The sequence below is a fragment of the Pagrus major genome, chromosome 24 (assembly GCF_040436345.1).
Source record: "Pagrus major chromosome 24, Pma_NU_1.0".
Classification (NCBI taxonomy): Eukaryota; Metazoa; Chordata; class Actinopteri; order Spariformes; family Sparidae; genus Pagrus; species Pagrus major.
Window position 1 is genome coordinate 7,966,657 of NC_133238.1, and position 15,715 is coordinate 7,982,371.

Here is a 15,715-nt window from a genome sequence, read left to right on the forward strand (position 1 = left end):
GATACTGCTCAGGTCTGGGAATTTGATTCCTTCTGAGGAAAGAAGGAATGCTTTCACAGCAGTGTAAAGCGCTTTAGAAATCATCCACTAAACAGCAAACACTGTGGTATCACAGATTACGGAAGATTATTGTACGACGGTGTGAAGTAAATTTCGTCTTGCACCTTATCTCATCTTACCTCCATCTATATCCTCACTGCCAAAGTGGTTCCTGTAGAAGAGCATGAGCTCGATCCTGTAGCACTTGTACAGTGTGACCAGACAGATCAGCAGCAGCAGGATGGCTCCCAGACCTCCAGCCAGCTCCACCGTGTACATCAGCTCTGCTAATGAGGCGACACAACAAGAGGGAGGGAGGGAGGGAGGGAGGGAGAGAAACAAGGAATGGTTAAAGTGGTGCTAGATAACTGGCCGATCACACAAAGCATTCAGTATGAAAAAGGGTGTATATGGGCTGGGGTTGGAATATTTGGTTGATTAATAAGAAATGACCCTTGTCACTGTCACAATTATTATTTTAATGGGTTTTTTCTGGTCTTACTGGTGATATTTGATGCTGTAAAACTACAAAAACTCCTCACCTCTTCATCGTATCTGTCATATCTTATGTATATTAATGTGTTGTTTCCGTGCAGTTTTGCTGGGTGCCCGTAGTTTTGGATGTACACCCCTTGTGTTCAATGCAAGGAAATACATTTCTTTACAGATGGATAGAAAAGCCATTGAGAATGTGAGAGGGAATCTAATTTTCTCCGTTTTTATATGCGCATGGTACATTATCTAGACAGCAACAGGACCAATAATGTATGGTGACAAATGGCCTGCCAGGTGTGTAAACAGTTTTGTGAAATGTTTTGTTGAGAGACACATGAATCACCAACGTTATGCATGCACTCTATATGTTACACAGCTAGCACGCAATTACTGTAAGCTTTGTTTATGCTGATTGTCTGTCCAATATCTAGGCAAAAGCTACAATTTTCAATCGTACTTGAGGCATATTTCGCAAACATATCATAGATCACAGGGGCTCCCACAGGAATTAATAAACTTTGGGGTGACCCACTCACGCAGACGGAGTTTCTTGGAAACGCAATGTTAAAGCCAGCCTGCATCTACAGGAGCCCGACCACCAATCTAACCACGGAACATAAATACATATGAATTAATGCGTAATGCAGTCACGATGGATGAGTAAAGTTACACGAGCAATTGTTCAAAGATTCTTTGCCGTGTGAATCTTTGCAGTACCTCCATATTTGCGTGAAAAAGGCTTAAAAGCATCTGTGGCTGTATTCATCCAGTGTGTGATTGGATTTTTCCTGCTTTTTTTTCACCCCATCTTTTCATGTTGCTCATGTTCTCATTGTGGCTGGATTGTATCCAGATGACACATAACTCCAACCGGAATAAAAGTGTAACGACTTCTATACCCGTCACTTACTGCCTCCTGGCTTGATTGGATAATAAAAAAAGAAAAAAATCACATTGAGGCAACCGGCGCGACAATAGCATGTGACAGATCAAACTGCCACCTTATGAAGATCGGTTACATGTGTGTACGGCTGCAGAGAGGTACGAGGCGAGGAAAAGCTCCGGGCTGTTAGCTGAACCGCCTGTTCGTCGACAGATCGAAGCACTCCGCTCTCCCCCGCCATCCGTCATCACTGTAGCCTGATGTGAACTCATGAAAAGCATCAGTGGGAGCTAAATTCAAAGTACTGCAGGACTTCACTTTAGATATTTTTGTTTTACAGGAAAGATTATTCTAAATCGTGTTACTTTAAGAAGAGGTCCACAAGACAAAGCTATTCAGTGGAAGCCAGACTAGTAGTGTTATTGAGGAGGATGAAAGGTGATATTTTACACTACAGGACAATGGACTCAACCATTAAGCTCCATGGTCTAGTAACTTGCCTTGAAAACTGAGTCGTTTGCTTTGTCTTTTCACGATCTTGTCTCTTTTTCAAGGCTTTTTTTCTTTTTTTACAGTGTTTTCTGTCGGATGTCACTCCATCTTTTGCAGTTCAACATTTCCTCTTGGCTACGCCTCGCAAAACCCGGGTGGTCAGCCTTCATTGGCTGACTAATGGACAACAGTAAAAGGCTGGAATTGCTGCAGTACCGCACACACATACGCGCACACATAAACATGGACGGAGAGGACTTGCGCGCATCACCATCCATCACTGATGCACATTTAACCTCGTTGGAGTGCGCGATGCCCATTCCACTGCAGCGGCCATCAGGCTGACAGCTCCCATGATGAAGGATGATGTTCTATAGAGCTAACGAGCGTGGCCCGCGCCGCTTCATCACGCCTGTCTGGGTGACGACCTTCAGCCGAACCTACGGACGAACGGACGGACGCGCACGCACGCAAACGAAAGAGCAAACAAACTCGAAGCACAATGAACACAGGTTTCCCTATCAAGTTTCTGACTTCCTCCTTTTGTCTCGTTTTCTTCCCTCTCAGCCTGGGACTAGTTCTGAATTAGTTTACTTTGCTGAGAGAGGTGTAGCAGCTAACAAGTACTCCAAAAACCTGGATCTAAGCAACTCCAATTCTCCACTTTACTCTTCAATGTCCTCTCTGCCCTCCCGCCCCAGTGAACACTGCTTCTCTCCTCAGATATCTGGACAGTATAACGAGCCAGCTGCTCCTCAAGCAGCAGAGATTGCAGTGGAGGAGGCCAATTCTTCTCTGCCCTGGCATCCATATTGTAGCAGTGCTGCAGTGGGACGGATTAAGACAAATTAGCTTCTGACGACTAGAAGGCTGGATTTGATGGAGCCACATGGCATCGGGCGATTTATCACCGCTTTCTCTCCCTCTGTTTCTTCATCTCTCTCTATCTCTCTGTTGTCAAGGGAGGGAGACGAAAAAAGTGAAGCGGGAAAGGCAGAGTAGGAGTTGAATGGTAAAATAAAACAGAGGAGAGCACCAGTGAGAATTGTGAGAGCTGAGTTTGCTTGCTGCTTCCCATGTTCACGAATCAAGAATCTTGTACAGTATTGGCAGCTGTCAACTAGTTGATGTTGCTGCTGTTGTGAGAGAAAAAATATCTGTGGATTTGTTGCTGCTGGAAAAAAGTTGGTCAGGAGGACTTGGAAAATCACAACTTCTCGTCTACAGGAAGTTGTATAAGAAGTGGAAATAGGGGCGCATCTCCGTGCTAACTTTACATACAAGTGCAGACATATTCTGATTGATGCACCACTGAGACGAGCAAATTCAAATCAAATTCAAATTTGTGTCGTGTGCTGTCTTCACCAACGAGGAGAAGTTTGACTTATATAAAAAGGCAGCGTGAGCACAGACTGGCCTTGTGCTGCACCACACCGTGGATGCAGCAAATAAGAAGAAAAAAAAAAGAGGGAACTGGTTGATTTCTTGTAGACCTGCAATCCTGCGAGAACCAGGCTAATCTTCTCTGGTTTATTCTGAGATTCGACTGTGCAGCATAAACCCCTTTAATATAGCAAATGGAGGGGAACTGGGCTGCCATCAAAGCTGGATCCAAAGCTGCGAGCTTAAAAGAGAGGAAAAATATCTTACTATGTAAATGTATTCAACACTGACAACTTTAAGGATGCAGAGACCCCCCTAGCCTCGCTAAAAAGTAAAAAATCTTGCTTATATAACCACACTGGAAAGTGTGCATCTCTGTTTGAAATCATCACGGAATCAACTTTCAAACAGTCATCCTCAGCGAGGCAAAATCAGAGGAAAAACTCAAAAATGTTTGCTTGAATAAAAACACATGGACAAGGGGGAAGGCAGCAGTGATGAATGATGAGAAAATGTCTGAGTGAAAGTTTGGTGATCAAAGAAGGATTCGTGTGTGTGTGTGTGCATGTGTGTGTGTGATGGGGGAGGTCATTGCCAGATAGTCAAACAGCTTGTCAGGAATCATAACACCGAAGGCTGCATCTCTCTCAAAGTGCTTTTTCTTTGCCTGCAAACTAATTCTTCCTCAGGCTGAGGTGGATGAATAGGCTTTCTGCACTATCTACAATACTGTCCCATTTTTTTCTCTCCCTGAGGCGAGAAACAACTGGTCAAATCCCACAATCCCACTAGTTGTTCTTCTTTGTACTCCATAAATTGCTGCGAGAGATTCACTGTATTGTCAGAGCAAAGGCCTGGGGTATTAAACACTGCTTCTCACCTCCAAAGCTCTAACATGCCATTATTAAATATCAAGGCTTTTTTATCCATCTGCTAGATTCATGGTAAAATACTGTATATGCTTTTATAATCATCTTACAAATGAACCTTAGTGCTGGTTTGTGTCCTCACTCGCCTCACCTTTCTTGGTGAGCTGGATGTTGGCCTGTCGCCGCCCGTTGCCGTTCTCCACGTAGCATGAGTAGTTGCCGAGGTCGCTCTCCTCCAGAGAATCTATCGTCAGAGAGATGGAAACTTCCTGCTCGCCGAGGTGCTCCCGGATTGTCCTGCAGGGTGTGGCAGAGGGCACAGAAAGCAGGGTTTGTAGTGAGTGAACTAGATGGAGGTAGCCTGGTGAAACAACAAGTGTTTTCATCATTAAATTAATGACCAAAAAGCTAGGATTCACTGACCATCTGACACACCTGTTACTTTACTGATTTTGACTGAATCCACTGAACGTTTCTAAGATTAGTCTCATGATAAATTATATTCTGTTATTATATTATGCCAGTAGTTGACCAGATTCTTCCAGCATTTAATTCAGCAAATCAAAAAAGTGAGAAATCCAGAATAATCCCAAATGGCAGACAGAGAGGAAAAGAGGCTAACTACTGAAGATTGAGTAAAATATATAATTAAGTAGTTGGTGGAGAATGAATACTGGACTTACACACATGAGGGGGGCAGAATGACTCCAAATCCATGCTAATGTTGCTCTGTGTCTGCTGGACTGGTAAATAAGTAATCGTCTGCCAATATATTTGCCCTATCAACTTTAAAAGTTGGTAATATGTCAATGTTGTGTTTATGTGCTTATCGTGCTGCCCTCAAAGTGGCCAAAACCAATAAACACAACTTTAAACGAGAGGAACAAGCGGAAAAACTTCCCATTTGATGATATGTTGGCAAACAGCTGCATACTCCCACGTCCAGCAGAATGTAAGTCTCATACTCACCCTCATTTAGCTGCTTCAGGCTCCACTTCCTTCACTAGCTAGTCTCCAGCCCTGACTGTCTGCCATTTGCTGCTGTGCCGGTAGCTTTTTCAAAGCAGGTTGTATTATCAAAATAATGAGATAAAAGAGACCAATATGCTCTAAAGGGCTCAGTAGAGCTGAGTGGAACTGCAGAGTCGGGGAAGTGTGTTTATCACAACATGCAGCACCTTTCACATTACATCTAAAATACTGATTGCTGAAGCTTTCATCAGCATGCCATCATTAAAATCTGCCTAGACCAAAGGCTGTTGTTTTCAAAAGACCAAAACTGTGAATAAACAAAACAAAGAAATGCTTCTCAAGTCACAAAATCATTGTTCTAAACTTGATTTACCTCCTAATTTACCAGGGTATTGATGAATGTGTGTGCCTGTTGTGATACGAAGCAGAGCAGCTCTAACAGGCCGTGTGCAAAATGGACAAATCAAAGGTGGAAATTGTCAGATTGTTCAGCTGTGCTCATTTTACTCAAGAGAGTCAAGAATAATTGCTTCTTTAAGTCCCCCTTCTTTTGCTTTAGAAAATACATGCAGAAAGTGTTTGCCTGGGGTTACAAGGGAGGCACTGTTGACTTTTGAAGCAATCCCACTCTGAAGAAGAAATAATCCATGTTTGATTTGGACCCAGGCAGATTAGAAAACACTGGATTTGTGTGGTGTCGATGAAAGGAGGATTTACTGTCGACAAGCCAATGACAACTGATGGTGGACAAGAACCATCAATTAATCAGAAGGAGCCAAATGCTGCATCACTGTCTGCTCAAAGCTATTATGAGTTTATGACTCATGGTTGGTAGAACAAAACCAACATACAAGCTGTTTGGTAACATTTCAACACCAGTATGTCTTCCAACAGTTGCCAAAACAGGGAGTCCAAACACCTCATTACTGACTATGAGGTGTACATCAAAGTAGCTTCAGACAGTCTCCGTTTAAGAAGTCTGATTGGGATGAGAAAAAAAACCCCATAGAACAAAGAATCCAACTGAAAACATCACAGAAAAAGCAGAGCTGAAGGTGTGTTTTTAATTTCATGTTCCCAATGTTTGCAGGCATGCTCTGTGACTACAGATTCCAAATAACAAAGTCGGATCAAATTTTCTGAATCTCTTCCAAACAAAAAGTAAAAAATAAAAAAACTATGGAAAACAATAACTCTAGACTGCAGGCAGTCAAAAAGTCATAAGTAGAGAGTACTGACTCTAATAAAATATGGATTTTTCTGGCAAAAAAAGAGTTTGCCCCAAGGAAATGTGGGTTGTGTCTACAGTAAGCATCCCAAAATCCATAAATCGTGACCTTGGAATTATAAGCATCCATCTGAGGTGCAATTCTGAGACACTGACACTAAAACTACTGTGCACTTGACTGTACACTATCTTTCTCCAGTCATAACTATGCAGATAACTACATCAGACCGATGCTTAGTTTAAGTCCAAGCCATATCATTTGCAGATCTTTGTGGCAGATTTTACTTTTCAGAGGTAAATTTACAGTTCATCAATAAAGCAAAAGAACACAACAAAGGGAGGAGGTGACAGTCCGTGACTGACAAGGGGCCAGCATCATATGACTCATGACAGATTTTCCCTCATGAAAGATTCTTCTCCGTTGACTCGCTGAGACTCTTGATGTTTATTGGTTGTGACATGTTGGTACGGGGATAATGGTGTGACTGTCATGATGCACTACATCGCCGACCGATCACATAACATTTTGCCATGAGGGTTAGTGAGGGAATACAAACCTCTTTTGAGGTTTTTGTTATAGAGAATTCAGCCGGTTTTCCAGTAATTTATATACAGCAACACATGCAAAAGACTAGAAGATGCTCCTTTTGACTATGTGAACACAGGGACTGTGTACTGGAAGGACACTCTGACACTTGCTGCTTATTTTTCAACACTGGATACTTGGCAGGGTGTTGCGTTCATTAGCAAAAAAAGGATTTTAGCGGCCCCCTCATCATTAGCAGTGACTTCTTCATTTAAATGAGAAGTAAGAACAGCATCAAGCTGAATTTAGATGTCTTCAATGAAATGCACTGGTGGTGCTAACAAGCCATCAGGAGGAGAGTCACCCATACCCTCAAAATGTCAAGAAATTCTTTTAACACTTTTCAACAAACTAAGCACTTTTCAACAAAACTCTACAAGAGCATGGCTGCTAGTTCATAATCTTTAGTCAAAGCTAAAGCCTTTTTCATCTTAGAAATCAGCCAGTGTGGCTTTAGTCAGGTAGGTTTTTGAAAGCTTTATACAACTCTGGACTGAATCAGATGTGTGATAGTGAGTTTGTTTCAGTGTTGGAGCTAAAGCAGCAGTACAAAGCAAGATTTAACAAGACTCTAAATAAACTGATTGAAGTTGTGGTATTACCTTTCATCTGACTGCTGTCAAAAAATATTTTCTACTTGTAAAGATGTAAAAGGAATGTCGCCTTTTGGAAGTTCCCAGTCGTAGTCACAATGCCCCTATCAGCTAATCATAGAAAGACTTCTACGTGGTAAAATAGAGCCGGTGCTACAAGCTTGGTTAAGGCATTTGTTAGAAACCCACATGCCAAGAGGAGAACAACAGGAAAACAATGATGCTTAAAAGAGCTGAATCTCCTGCTGGGGTCACTGTGCAAAAGTAGGAATGATATATGAGGAGATAATCTTTTTCAGGTTACAAAAATTGCAGCTATTTCAAAGCCCTGTTTAATGATGCATGGGGCTAATAGTGCGAAAAGGTACTAGTGCCACTTGGGCATTCAGCTGGTGCCTGCCGCGGGGCATCTGAATATGAAAACTCATCTAATTCTTGCTGATCAATGAACAGACTAAACAAAGCAGATTGTGAAGTGCTGGGGAGATAAAGACAAACTACAATACAACCACGGCTGCCATGGCAATATCTCACATTAGCTTTACAAAGTGCTGCTAATAATTGGTATCCCACACAGAAAATATCACACTCGCAGTGAAATTTCTTTTATTGACCACGCACAATGAAGACCCATTAGAGCTAATCATTTCGTAGCTATATGGACTAGCTGCTTCATAAAAACTAATCATCAAGAAGTGCTTTTTTAGCTGGTCTTTTGAAGGGAAGCATAGAGGTTACTTCCTGGATTCAGACTTGTTTGAGTACGTGTGTGGGAGCGAAATTAATTTAGCCCTTTCTCTTAATTCCTGTGAGCTTTTCTGATTCCTCATCCTTCTCCATTGTGCTGCCAGTCATGCAGAGAGACGAGGCTCCACAAGGTTGGGATATAGATCCATGCTGATGGCTTTTTAAAGAGGTGGCACCCATGTGTGACTCAACATAGGCTGTAGGTGTTGGTAAAGGAAAAAAAAAAAAAATCAATCTTTTTTTTTTTTACAAAAAGAGATCCATCATACTTGTTAGTAGAAGTTTTGGGTGGTGGAATTTCTGTGTTTGCACAAACAAGTGAGGATTCACGTGTGTGAGAGAGATAAACAGGACCTGGAGAAAGTGTGTGTTCCTGGAAAAGAGGAGCCACGAAGCGTGAACACACCCACACAAACATCTGGCAGGTGGTGTGCATAAAGGTTGAGGGCAGCAGCAAACTGGTGCCGTGTAGCTGGATGGAGATGAAAGTGCACCAGGATCCTGGATGCTGTACACAGCGAGGAGGCAACACAATGACTCACTGAGATGCTCAAGGAAATGCACCTCGGGCTAATCTGAAAAACATCCTGAAGTTTGAGTTCGGTTTTGGGACCTCATATGGTAAAATAACCAAAGATCCAAGATCAAGTTTAGTGTAAATTGGTCGGTGTAAAAGCAATTTTCTAATTTGGGTAAAGTCCAAAAAATCAAGAGCAAGGTTCACCTGAACAGCAGGGATGAAAGCACCCTGCCACATTGCTGCAGGGCGAAATAATACAGCATCGTTAATCATCTCAAACATGAACAATGTCTCACATTATCCCGAAACCTTGTACTGTACCTGCTTTGAAACGTGCTACATAAGGATCATATGAGATCCTATCATCATCTCCAAGCACTGCGATCTATCTCTACCTGATATTATCAAGTACAGTCTCTCCAAGCAGCCTCAGTGTGACACCTGAACTTCTGAAATATATAATGCTTGTCATGCTGTGCGTTGTTTTTAAGTGTCTCACTGGCTGTTGATTGATAAAAAATGTTTTTTAGCTGTCTGCACCTCTCCTGACTTAACCCAAAAGGTAGATTCAAATCAGATAAGAGTTTATATTTCACCAGATCTCTCTGGGATGTGCTAGAACAACAAGTCTGATCCATGGAGGCCCCACCTTGCAGGACTTAAAAGATCTGCTGGTAACACCACAGGACACTTATAGAGGTCTTGTGTCAAAGCCTCAGCTGTTTTGGTGTCATCAGGGGAACCTCCACGATATTAGGCAGGTGTTTTTTATGTGCTAGCTAATCGGTGTGACTTCTGACCTTCTGACCTTCCATGTACCCTAAGGGGATGAATGCAGAAAATATTGAAGGGACTATATCCACACTTCAGCCTGGAAATCGATGAAGAAGCCCTTGAAGTGCAGGTCAAAGTTGAGTTTAGAAAAGGATATCTGGACTGCAATGCTTAACCCTGTTGACCTAGGAAAAAAATGGATGAACATACTGTATATTAGGTATTTAGAGTGTTCCAGAGGGAAAAGGTATGTGGGAAAATTATGTTGGAGAACAGGCAACAGAGTGGAGTGAGAGAGATCGATACCACTCTCATGTTAGTATGGAAAAAAGCATAAAGACTGAAAACAAGGTGAAACAGCAAGCCTGTCTCTGCTCACTGCTCAGAAAATAGAGTGGTTTTGATCTTTTTATCAGGAAAAATGGAATAAGCACATTCCTTAAAATGTCTAATTATTCTTTTAATGGAGTGTCTCCATTAAACCACCAAATTAAAAAATCTCAACAGGTTTATGTGATTGTTTGCCCGTCACTGAGGCATCAATGTCAGACTGTAAAATGCTAAGCAGTACTTGGTTTTCAGTGCTAATAGGCAGTGGAAGCATTGCTGGACTATAAGTACCCTGATTTCCCATGAATATATCTGGAAGAGAATTAATTAGAGTTAGAAAATGAAATTTTACACTTGAACTGCTGCTCAAAAGGGCGCTACAGGCCCATGCACCAGGGACTGAAACTTCTTCTGGTTCTAAACTTCAACAGCACAGCCTTTATGTCTGCATTCCTGCTGTGACTTCACCTCCGAGATCCATGCAGTCTTGTTCTGCAGCCACAAAATTTTTATATCAACCCGGAATCTCGGTGGTGAAACATTGTGCCAAAAGCTCCATTTCATGTATTACGGGCGGCCCTTCAGGGAATACTCCTGTGTGATTAATTTCCATTTCAAAGCTAAAAGCTCACGGAATGATGTCAGGGAGTGGGGGGTTTGAAGTGGTGCGCATTCAAATGGGAACAAAAAAAATAAAATAAATAAAAACACACAGGAGACAGTATCGCGCGGTGGCACACAACAAAAATATACACTTGAAAAACTTGAACGAACCGTGGGCACCCACTGCATGCACATAAGCCTCCTCACTTCTGCCCCTGCATGCACGTAAACACACACACACACGCACACACTTTCAAAGTAGCTCACGGTCACAGTTTTGATCTCTCGCCTTGTTTGGTTAGGTTTCTAACGGCATGTAACGCACTCCTCTGTATGCTCTCTTCTTATCTTTATTATACCACCCAACCAATGCTGCCACCTGTCCCCCACCCACCTCCACAGCCCCCCTAAATCCTGTAGGCTCTAATTGGCCTGGTGTCCTTCACAACAGAGAGCGTTGCTGAGAGCTGGACGCAGTGTGCTAGAAGGCTAATAGAGACATCTCGAAATGCCAGGTCACTGACTGGGCCGCTAACTCTCCTCCCAGCCTTGTCACGCTGCTTAAAGTTAACCTTTTCATTAGACGGCATTTGTCGACAACCAGGATCTTCTAGTCATACGTGGGGTCTGTCAAAGGAAGTGCAGTGGAGCTGGATTTGAAAGGGTGTGTGAAAGTGCAATCAGAGACACTAGCAAAAATGTCTATCTGAACAAATATTTAGCTGGAAAATTCATTAACAGCAAATAAATCTATTCTTCTCTTAAAGAGTAACTTTAATTTTCCAAGTGTGTTGACAGGTCTTAGGGAGTACCTGAAAAAATTTGTAGAATAAAGTATAAAGCCTTTTGTTTCTCAAGAGGAAGCTGCATGAAGTCTAATAAATGGCCTCCAGTGATGTCACTCAGTAATTAAGTTGCATTGTGGGTAATGCAGACACCTGGTTTTAAAAAGTAGTCCACTGGTCTAGCATTGCAATCCTATTACCCTGCTGGACTCCTTTCGAACATTTTAAAAACAAATGATCAAAAATGGAAACAGCAGAACCGGAGATATTGCCCTTCTCATGCCACAAATTTTCCTTTTTTTGCAAACCCTGGCACCTGTCCTCTAAGATCTCTGGAAACAGAAATGTCAGAGACAGACATCTCAAAACCCGGACAAATATACCAAAACTATAGCCAGATGTCACTTAACGGGAACAGCTTTCTGATCTTTGTTTTCTTAACCCATTCACATTACTGCTTGAATGAATACCCTGGTGGCGACAGGAGTGCAAAAAACAAACAAACAACAATTTCCTTTTCACTGTTAAAACTCAATGAAAGATTATTTGTTGCTCACATTTTTTGTAACAATATCTGGGAGAAGGTGACCACACATGGCAGTTGTGTTAATTTTGAAGCAACACCTTTCCCACATGTACATCTGTCAAGATATGTGTTCTGTTTATTTGATTCACATTTTTTGATATCTTTTAATCCTCTTTTCTTCTGGAAGTCTGTTCTGCTCCCACTTCATCTGACAATCTGATCATCGACCTGTCTGTGTGAGTAAGGGTGAAATTTAACAACAAAAAGTTCTTGTTGCTTGTATTATTTGATCAGAGGAGGTGAATCAGATAGTTGATATCTGCGGTGAACAGGAGCATCTCCATTGTTTCACACTTGTTGTGTATAAATAGACTGAGTAGTCTTGTATTGATGATTATGATTGATTATCCCTCTAAGGAGCAGCTCATCTGAGGATGAGCACTCTGCTGTAGATTTGATTGACCTTCAGTGCCTGAAGATCGGCTCATCATCTAGAAACAAAATGTGGGTGAGTCGCACTGTCGGCTTACTGTTCTGCTCCTGTCAGTCCACCCAACAAACATTTGACAAACTGACCTTTTCCAGATGGCCACTGCCTAGTTGAAGATCATCTACTATGTGAATTTGGTGACAGATAACATATGGTATGACCCGTCAATAATCAATCAAGTTTCTCACATGCAGGTGTTGTCCTTAAATCATCAGGACAGCACGTAGTACAATGTCACATTCATGCACAATCAGGTCGGTCTGGTCGGTCAACCACTTTGGTGCAGACCAAAATGTCTTAACATCCGCTGGCACCAAATGTTGTGCAGGCATTCATGGATTAACCTTTTGGTACAAATATAAATTTTCCCTAAAGATGAATTGTGATTAATTTGGTGGTCCCTTAACTTTCCATCAAGCCCCATCATCGGGTCGAATGTTTAATTTGTCCAACACTTTGTATTTGTAACATCCCTTTATGTATATAATTTTATTTTCATAAGTAGCATAACAGGACCACAGCAAAGCCATCAACAGTCAAAGATGGAGAAAAAAAAGAGTTATATCACAGCTCACCTTTGCTAAGCAGCTACTGTATACTAGCAAAAGTGAGCAATGACTGCTGTCGTCTGTTCACGACTGATTTTAGTTTAATCAAGGAAAAATATTCTGGATGAGTTCCATGTGTCAATGTTTGCAAACTAAAACAACACTTTGTCCTTCACTTGTTCCACTTCCTCCAATATGACCTGAATGTAGCATGAGCCAAAACAAAGAGCCCCCACGATCAGAAAACATTAACCTGTCATTCAGCCGAACGCTGCATGCAACGTTGTAATAACCTGAAGCTGTTTTCTGTAGTCTGGTTTCTCCCGATCAACATTTTTTGACTTTTTCTTTTTCCACAGCAAGCATCGCTGTTTCAGCTACAAGTGAAAAATCCATGCAGCTGTTTCCTGACGTGAAGGTATAAAGTTCTCATAAAGAAAGAATACATGTATGTGATGAAAATGATTCATATGTTTGTTTGAAATGTAATTCTACTTGTAGAGATCAGTAAAATCAAGATTCCATAGTCTTTATACCAACTGAAAGTTTTCAAAATACAAACTTGTGTTGTTTTTCCAATATGACCTGAATGCATCGTTACCTAAAGCAAGGAGAGCTCCTCTTTAAATAAGCATCCTCCTACCGACCAATTAGATAGCACCGTTGGATGGTCAACCGGCTTCAGGCAGTGTGTGTGCCTGGCCGTCAGGTTTTCACCTGATTTTGGAGAGAAACAGACCTCTGTTTCCAGTGATGAGTGCGAGCCAAAAGATGGAGGTCACCCAAATGGATGTGGAGGCCAACACGGACTTTCAATTGGAGTTTCCATCTGCTGTGCTGCTCTGCTATTATTGCCTCCACTCATATTTCAGGGCAGAGTAATCGCCGATCACTGATGGAGCAATGCCTGAACTGTGCATATATATTGTACATGATAAAGAATGCATGGCTATCTACATTATTAAACAGCTACATAAAACATTCATGAAAATCATTTAAATGATAGCTTGGCAGTGAAAAGTTCCTTTTATTGTTCCGTGTGCTGATGTGTGGTCACACGGTTGTGGTAACTGGGTTTAAATAGGTGTTTACCAGTTCAGCACCAGAGCCCTTTGCTGCTTTTGAAGTACCTCATGAATTTGTTATAATGTGCTGTTCAATGCCTGTTGTAATGTTGAAAGGTTTAGAAGACATGTACATTTAATAAATTTAAATGTACATACATAATTTTCTTTCACATTGTTTCTATTTTGCTTGTTAATTTCACCAAATCTATAAACTGGCTGTGTCAGTTCGTGTCTTACAAACCCTACTTGCCATTAACAATCAGGATTTAAACCCCAAATCAGCGGATTTTCAAAGTCTTACTTGATCTCACTCTCCTGAACCCGCTCCTCGTCCAGATCCTCAATGAACTTCTCCCCCTTCATCCAGTAGATAAGTGGACTGACGTCTCCACTGTATCCAAAGAAGGCTCTGCACGTCAGGTTGACAGGACTTCCTGTGGGAGACAAGAGACAGGATATGAGGTAACACCTGGTTACACGGATGACAGTGCTATGCTAATAATAATGATCGGCAACATAAAAAGCAGTAGGGAGAATCATGAAACAATAATGTCGTCTAAATGACGCTACCAGCATCAAAGCCATTCTTTAATTCCCCAAAACCAATTTTAAGGGTAACACACACCAGCATCATATGATGCACCCCTTGGTTTCTATGTTAGCCCACACACCCGGCTCGTCTTCACCTGTGAAGATGCGTGTTAATGCATCTAGTCTAGTATTTCCCAGCATCAATGCACATCAACTCTCAGGAGAAACTGTAATTTTATCACATTGGCTCCCTGGCATTGACTGTACCATGACTACTACTGTCTGCATCAATTGTTGGTGTGTGCATCCACTGATGCCCATCAAATGACACAGCGCTGTGTGATATGGCTGTGTGTGTGTTTTACACTTAAATCTAGATGAGATGTTGTCTTGTGGTTTTTGCACCACCATCAAAATAATACAGACAAAATTTACACAATAACCACCTAATTTCCCCACGTTATTCTAGCAGCATCTAAGTTACAGGTGTTGGTTGAAACTTAAATGGTCCACTGTGCACATGGCCAGCAGCTCAGCAGGAAACAGCATCTTTACTTTCAATAAATAACATCGATACCTTCCTTCTGTGCCCTTGGGTAGTGGATATCTGGTCATAAGTGATACCACATCAATGAGTACCAGCCCCGAAAACCTATACTTATGTGTGCTTCCTGTTATTACACCTTTTCTCTTTCCAGACTACAATTTTTACCCTTCAAAACCTCCATAACAGCCTCCTTGATTCTATCAATTTCTAAAACAGTCTCTCACTCTCCAGAGGTACCATCTTAAACCATCCCAGACCCCATTTCTAATTCCCTGACGGCCTCTTAAACTTTAAAACACTCTCTTGAACACTCTTTCACGGCAACTTTGCAGCACTGCTGTACCTTCATAAAAGCTCTTATACTCTTCAGCGGCCCCCCTCGCTGTCAGACCCTACTTTTGAATTTCAATCACTATATTCTGCAGGAAGTACTTTGGAAATGTTTTAACGAAAAGGGTAGCAAAGCTTTTAAGGACAGTGATTAGCACGATTAATGAATTCATATAGTCTACATGTATGTCAAACTCGCAATTTGTACTAATTTGTCCCTTTTCTATTCACACAAAGCAGGAGTTCAAATGCAAATTATCAACTTAATTATACTTGCATACCTTCACTAGTATTTTTGTGACAATGAGGGGATGTTGTTTGCCCTTGTGGGTCTATTGAACTAGACTGTGATTGAGTCACCCTTCATTCCACAGACA

At 41.6% G+C, this 15,715-nt stretch overlaps 1 protein-coding gene across 2 annotated transcripts in view; it reads right to left on the reverse strand.

The window, feature by feature from the left end:
* LOC140992162 (interleukin-1 receptor accessory protein-like 1) overlaps positions 1 to 15,715 on the reverse strand; it is a 229,507-nt gene that overhangs the window by 14,254 nt on the left and 199,538 nt on the right. The window contains exons 6-8 of one of the 2 annotated variants that reach the window (XM_073462433.1): positions 14,232 to 14,364; positions 4,313 to 4,458; positions 180 to 323 (exon numbers count right to left, since the gene is read on the reverse strand). In XM_073462433.1, the coding sequence (XP_073318534.1) occupies positions 180 to 323; positions 4,313 to 4,458; positions 14,232 to 14,364 (423 nt within the window). Of the gene's footprint in view, positions 1 to 179; positions 327 to 4,312; positions 4,459 to 14,231; positions 14,365 to 15,715 lie in introns of both variants that reach the window. The other variant, XM_073462432.1, reaches the window with a different exon arrangement.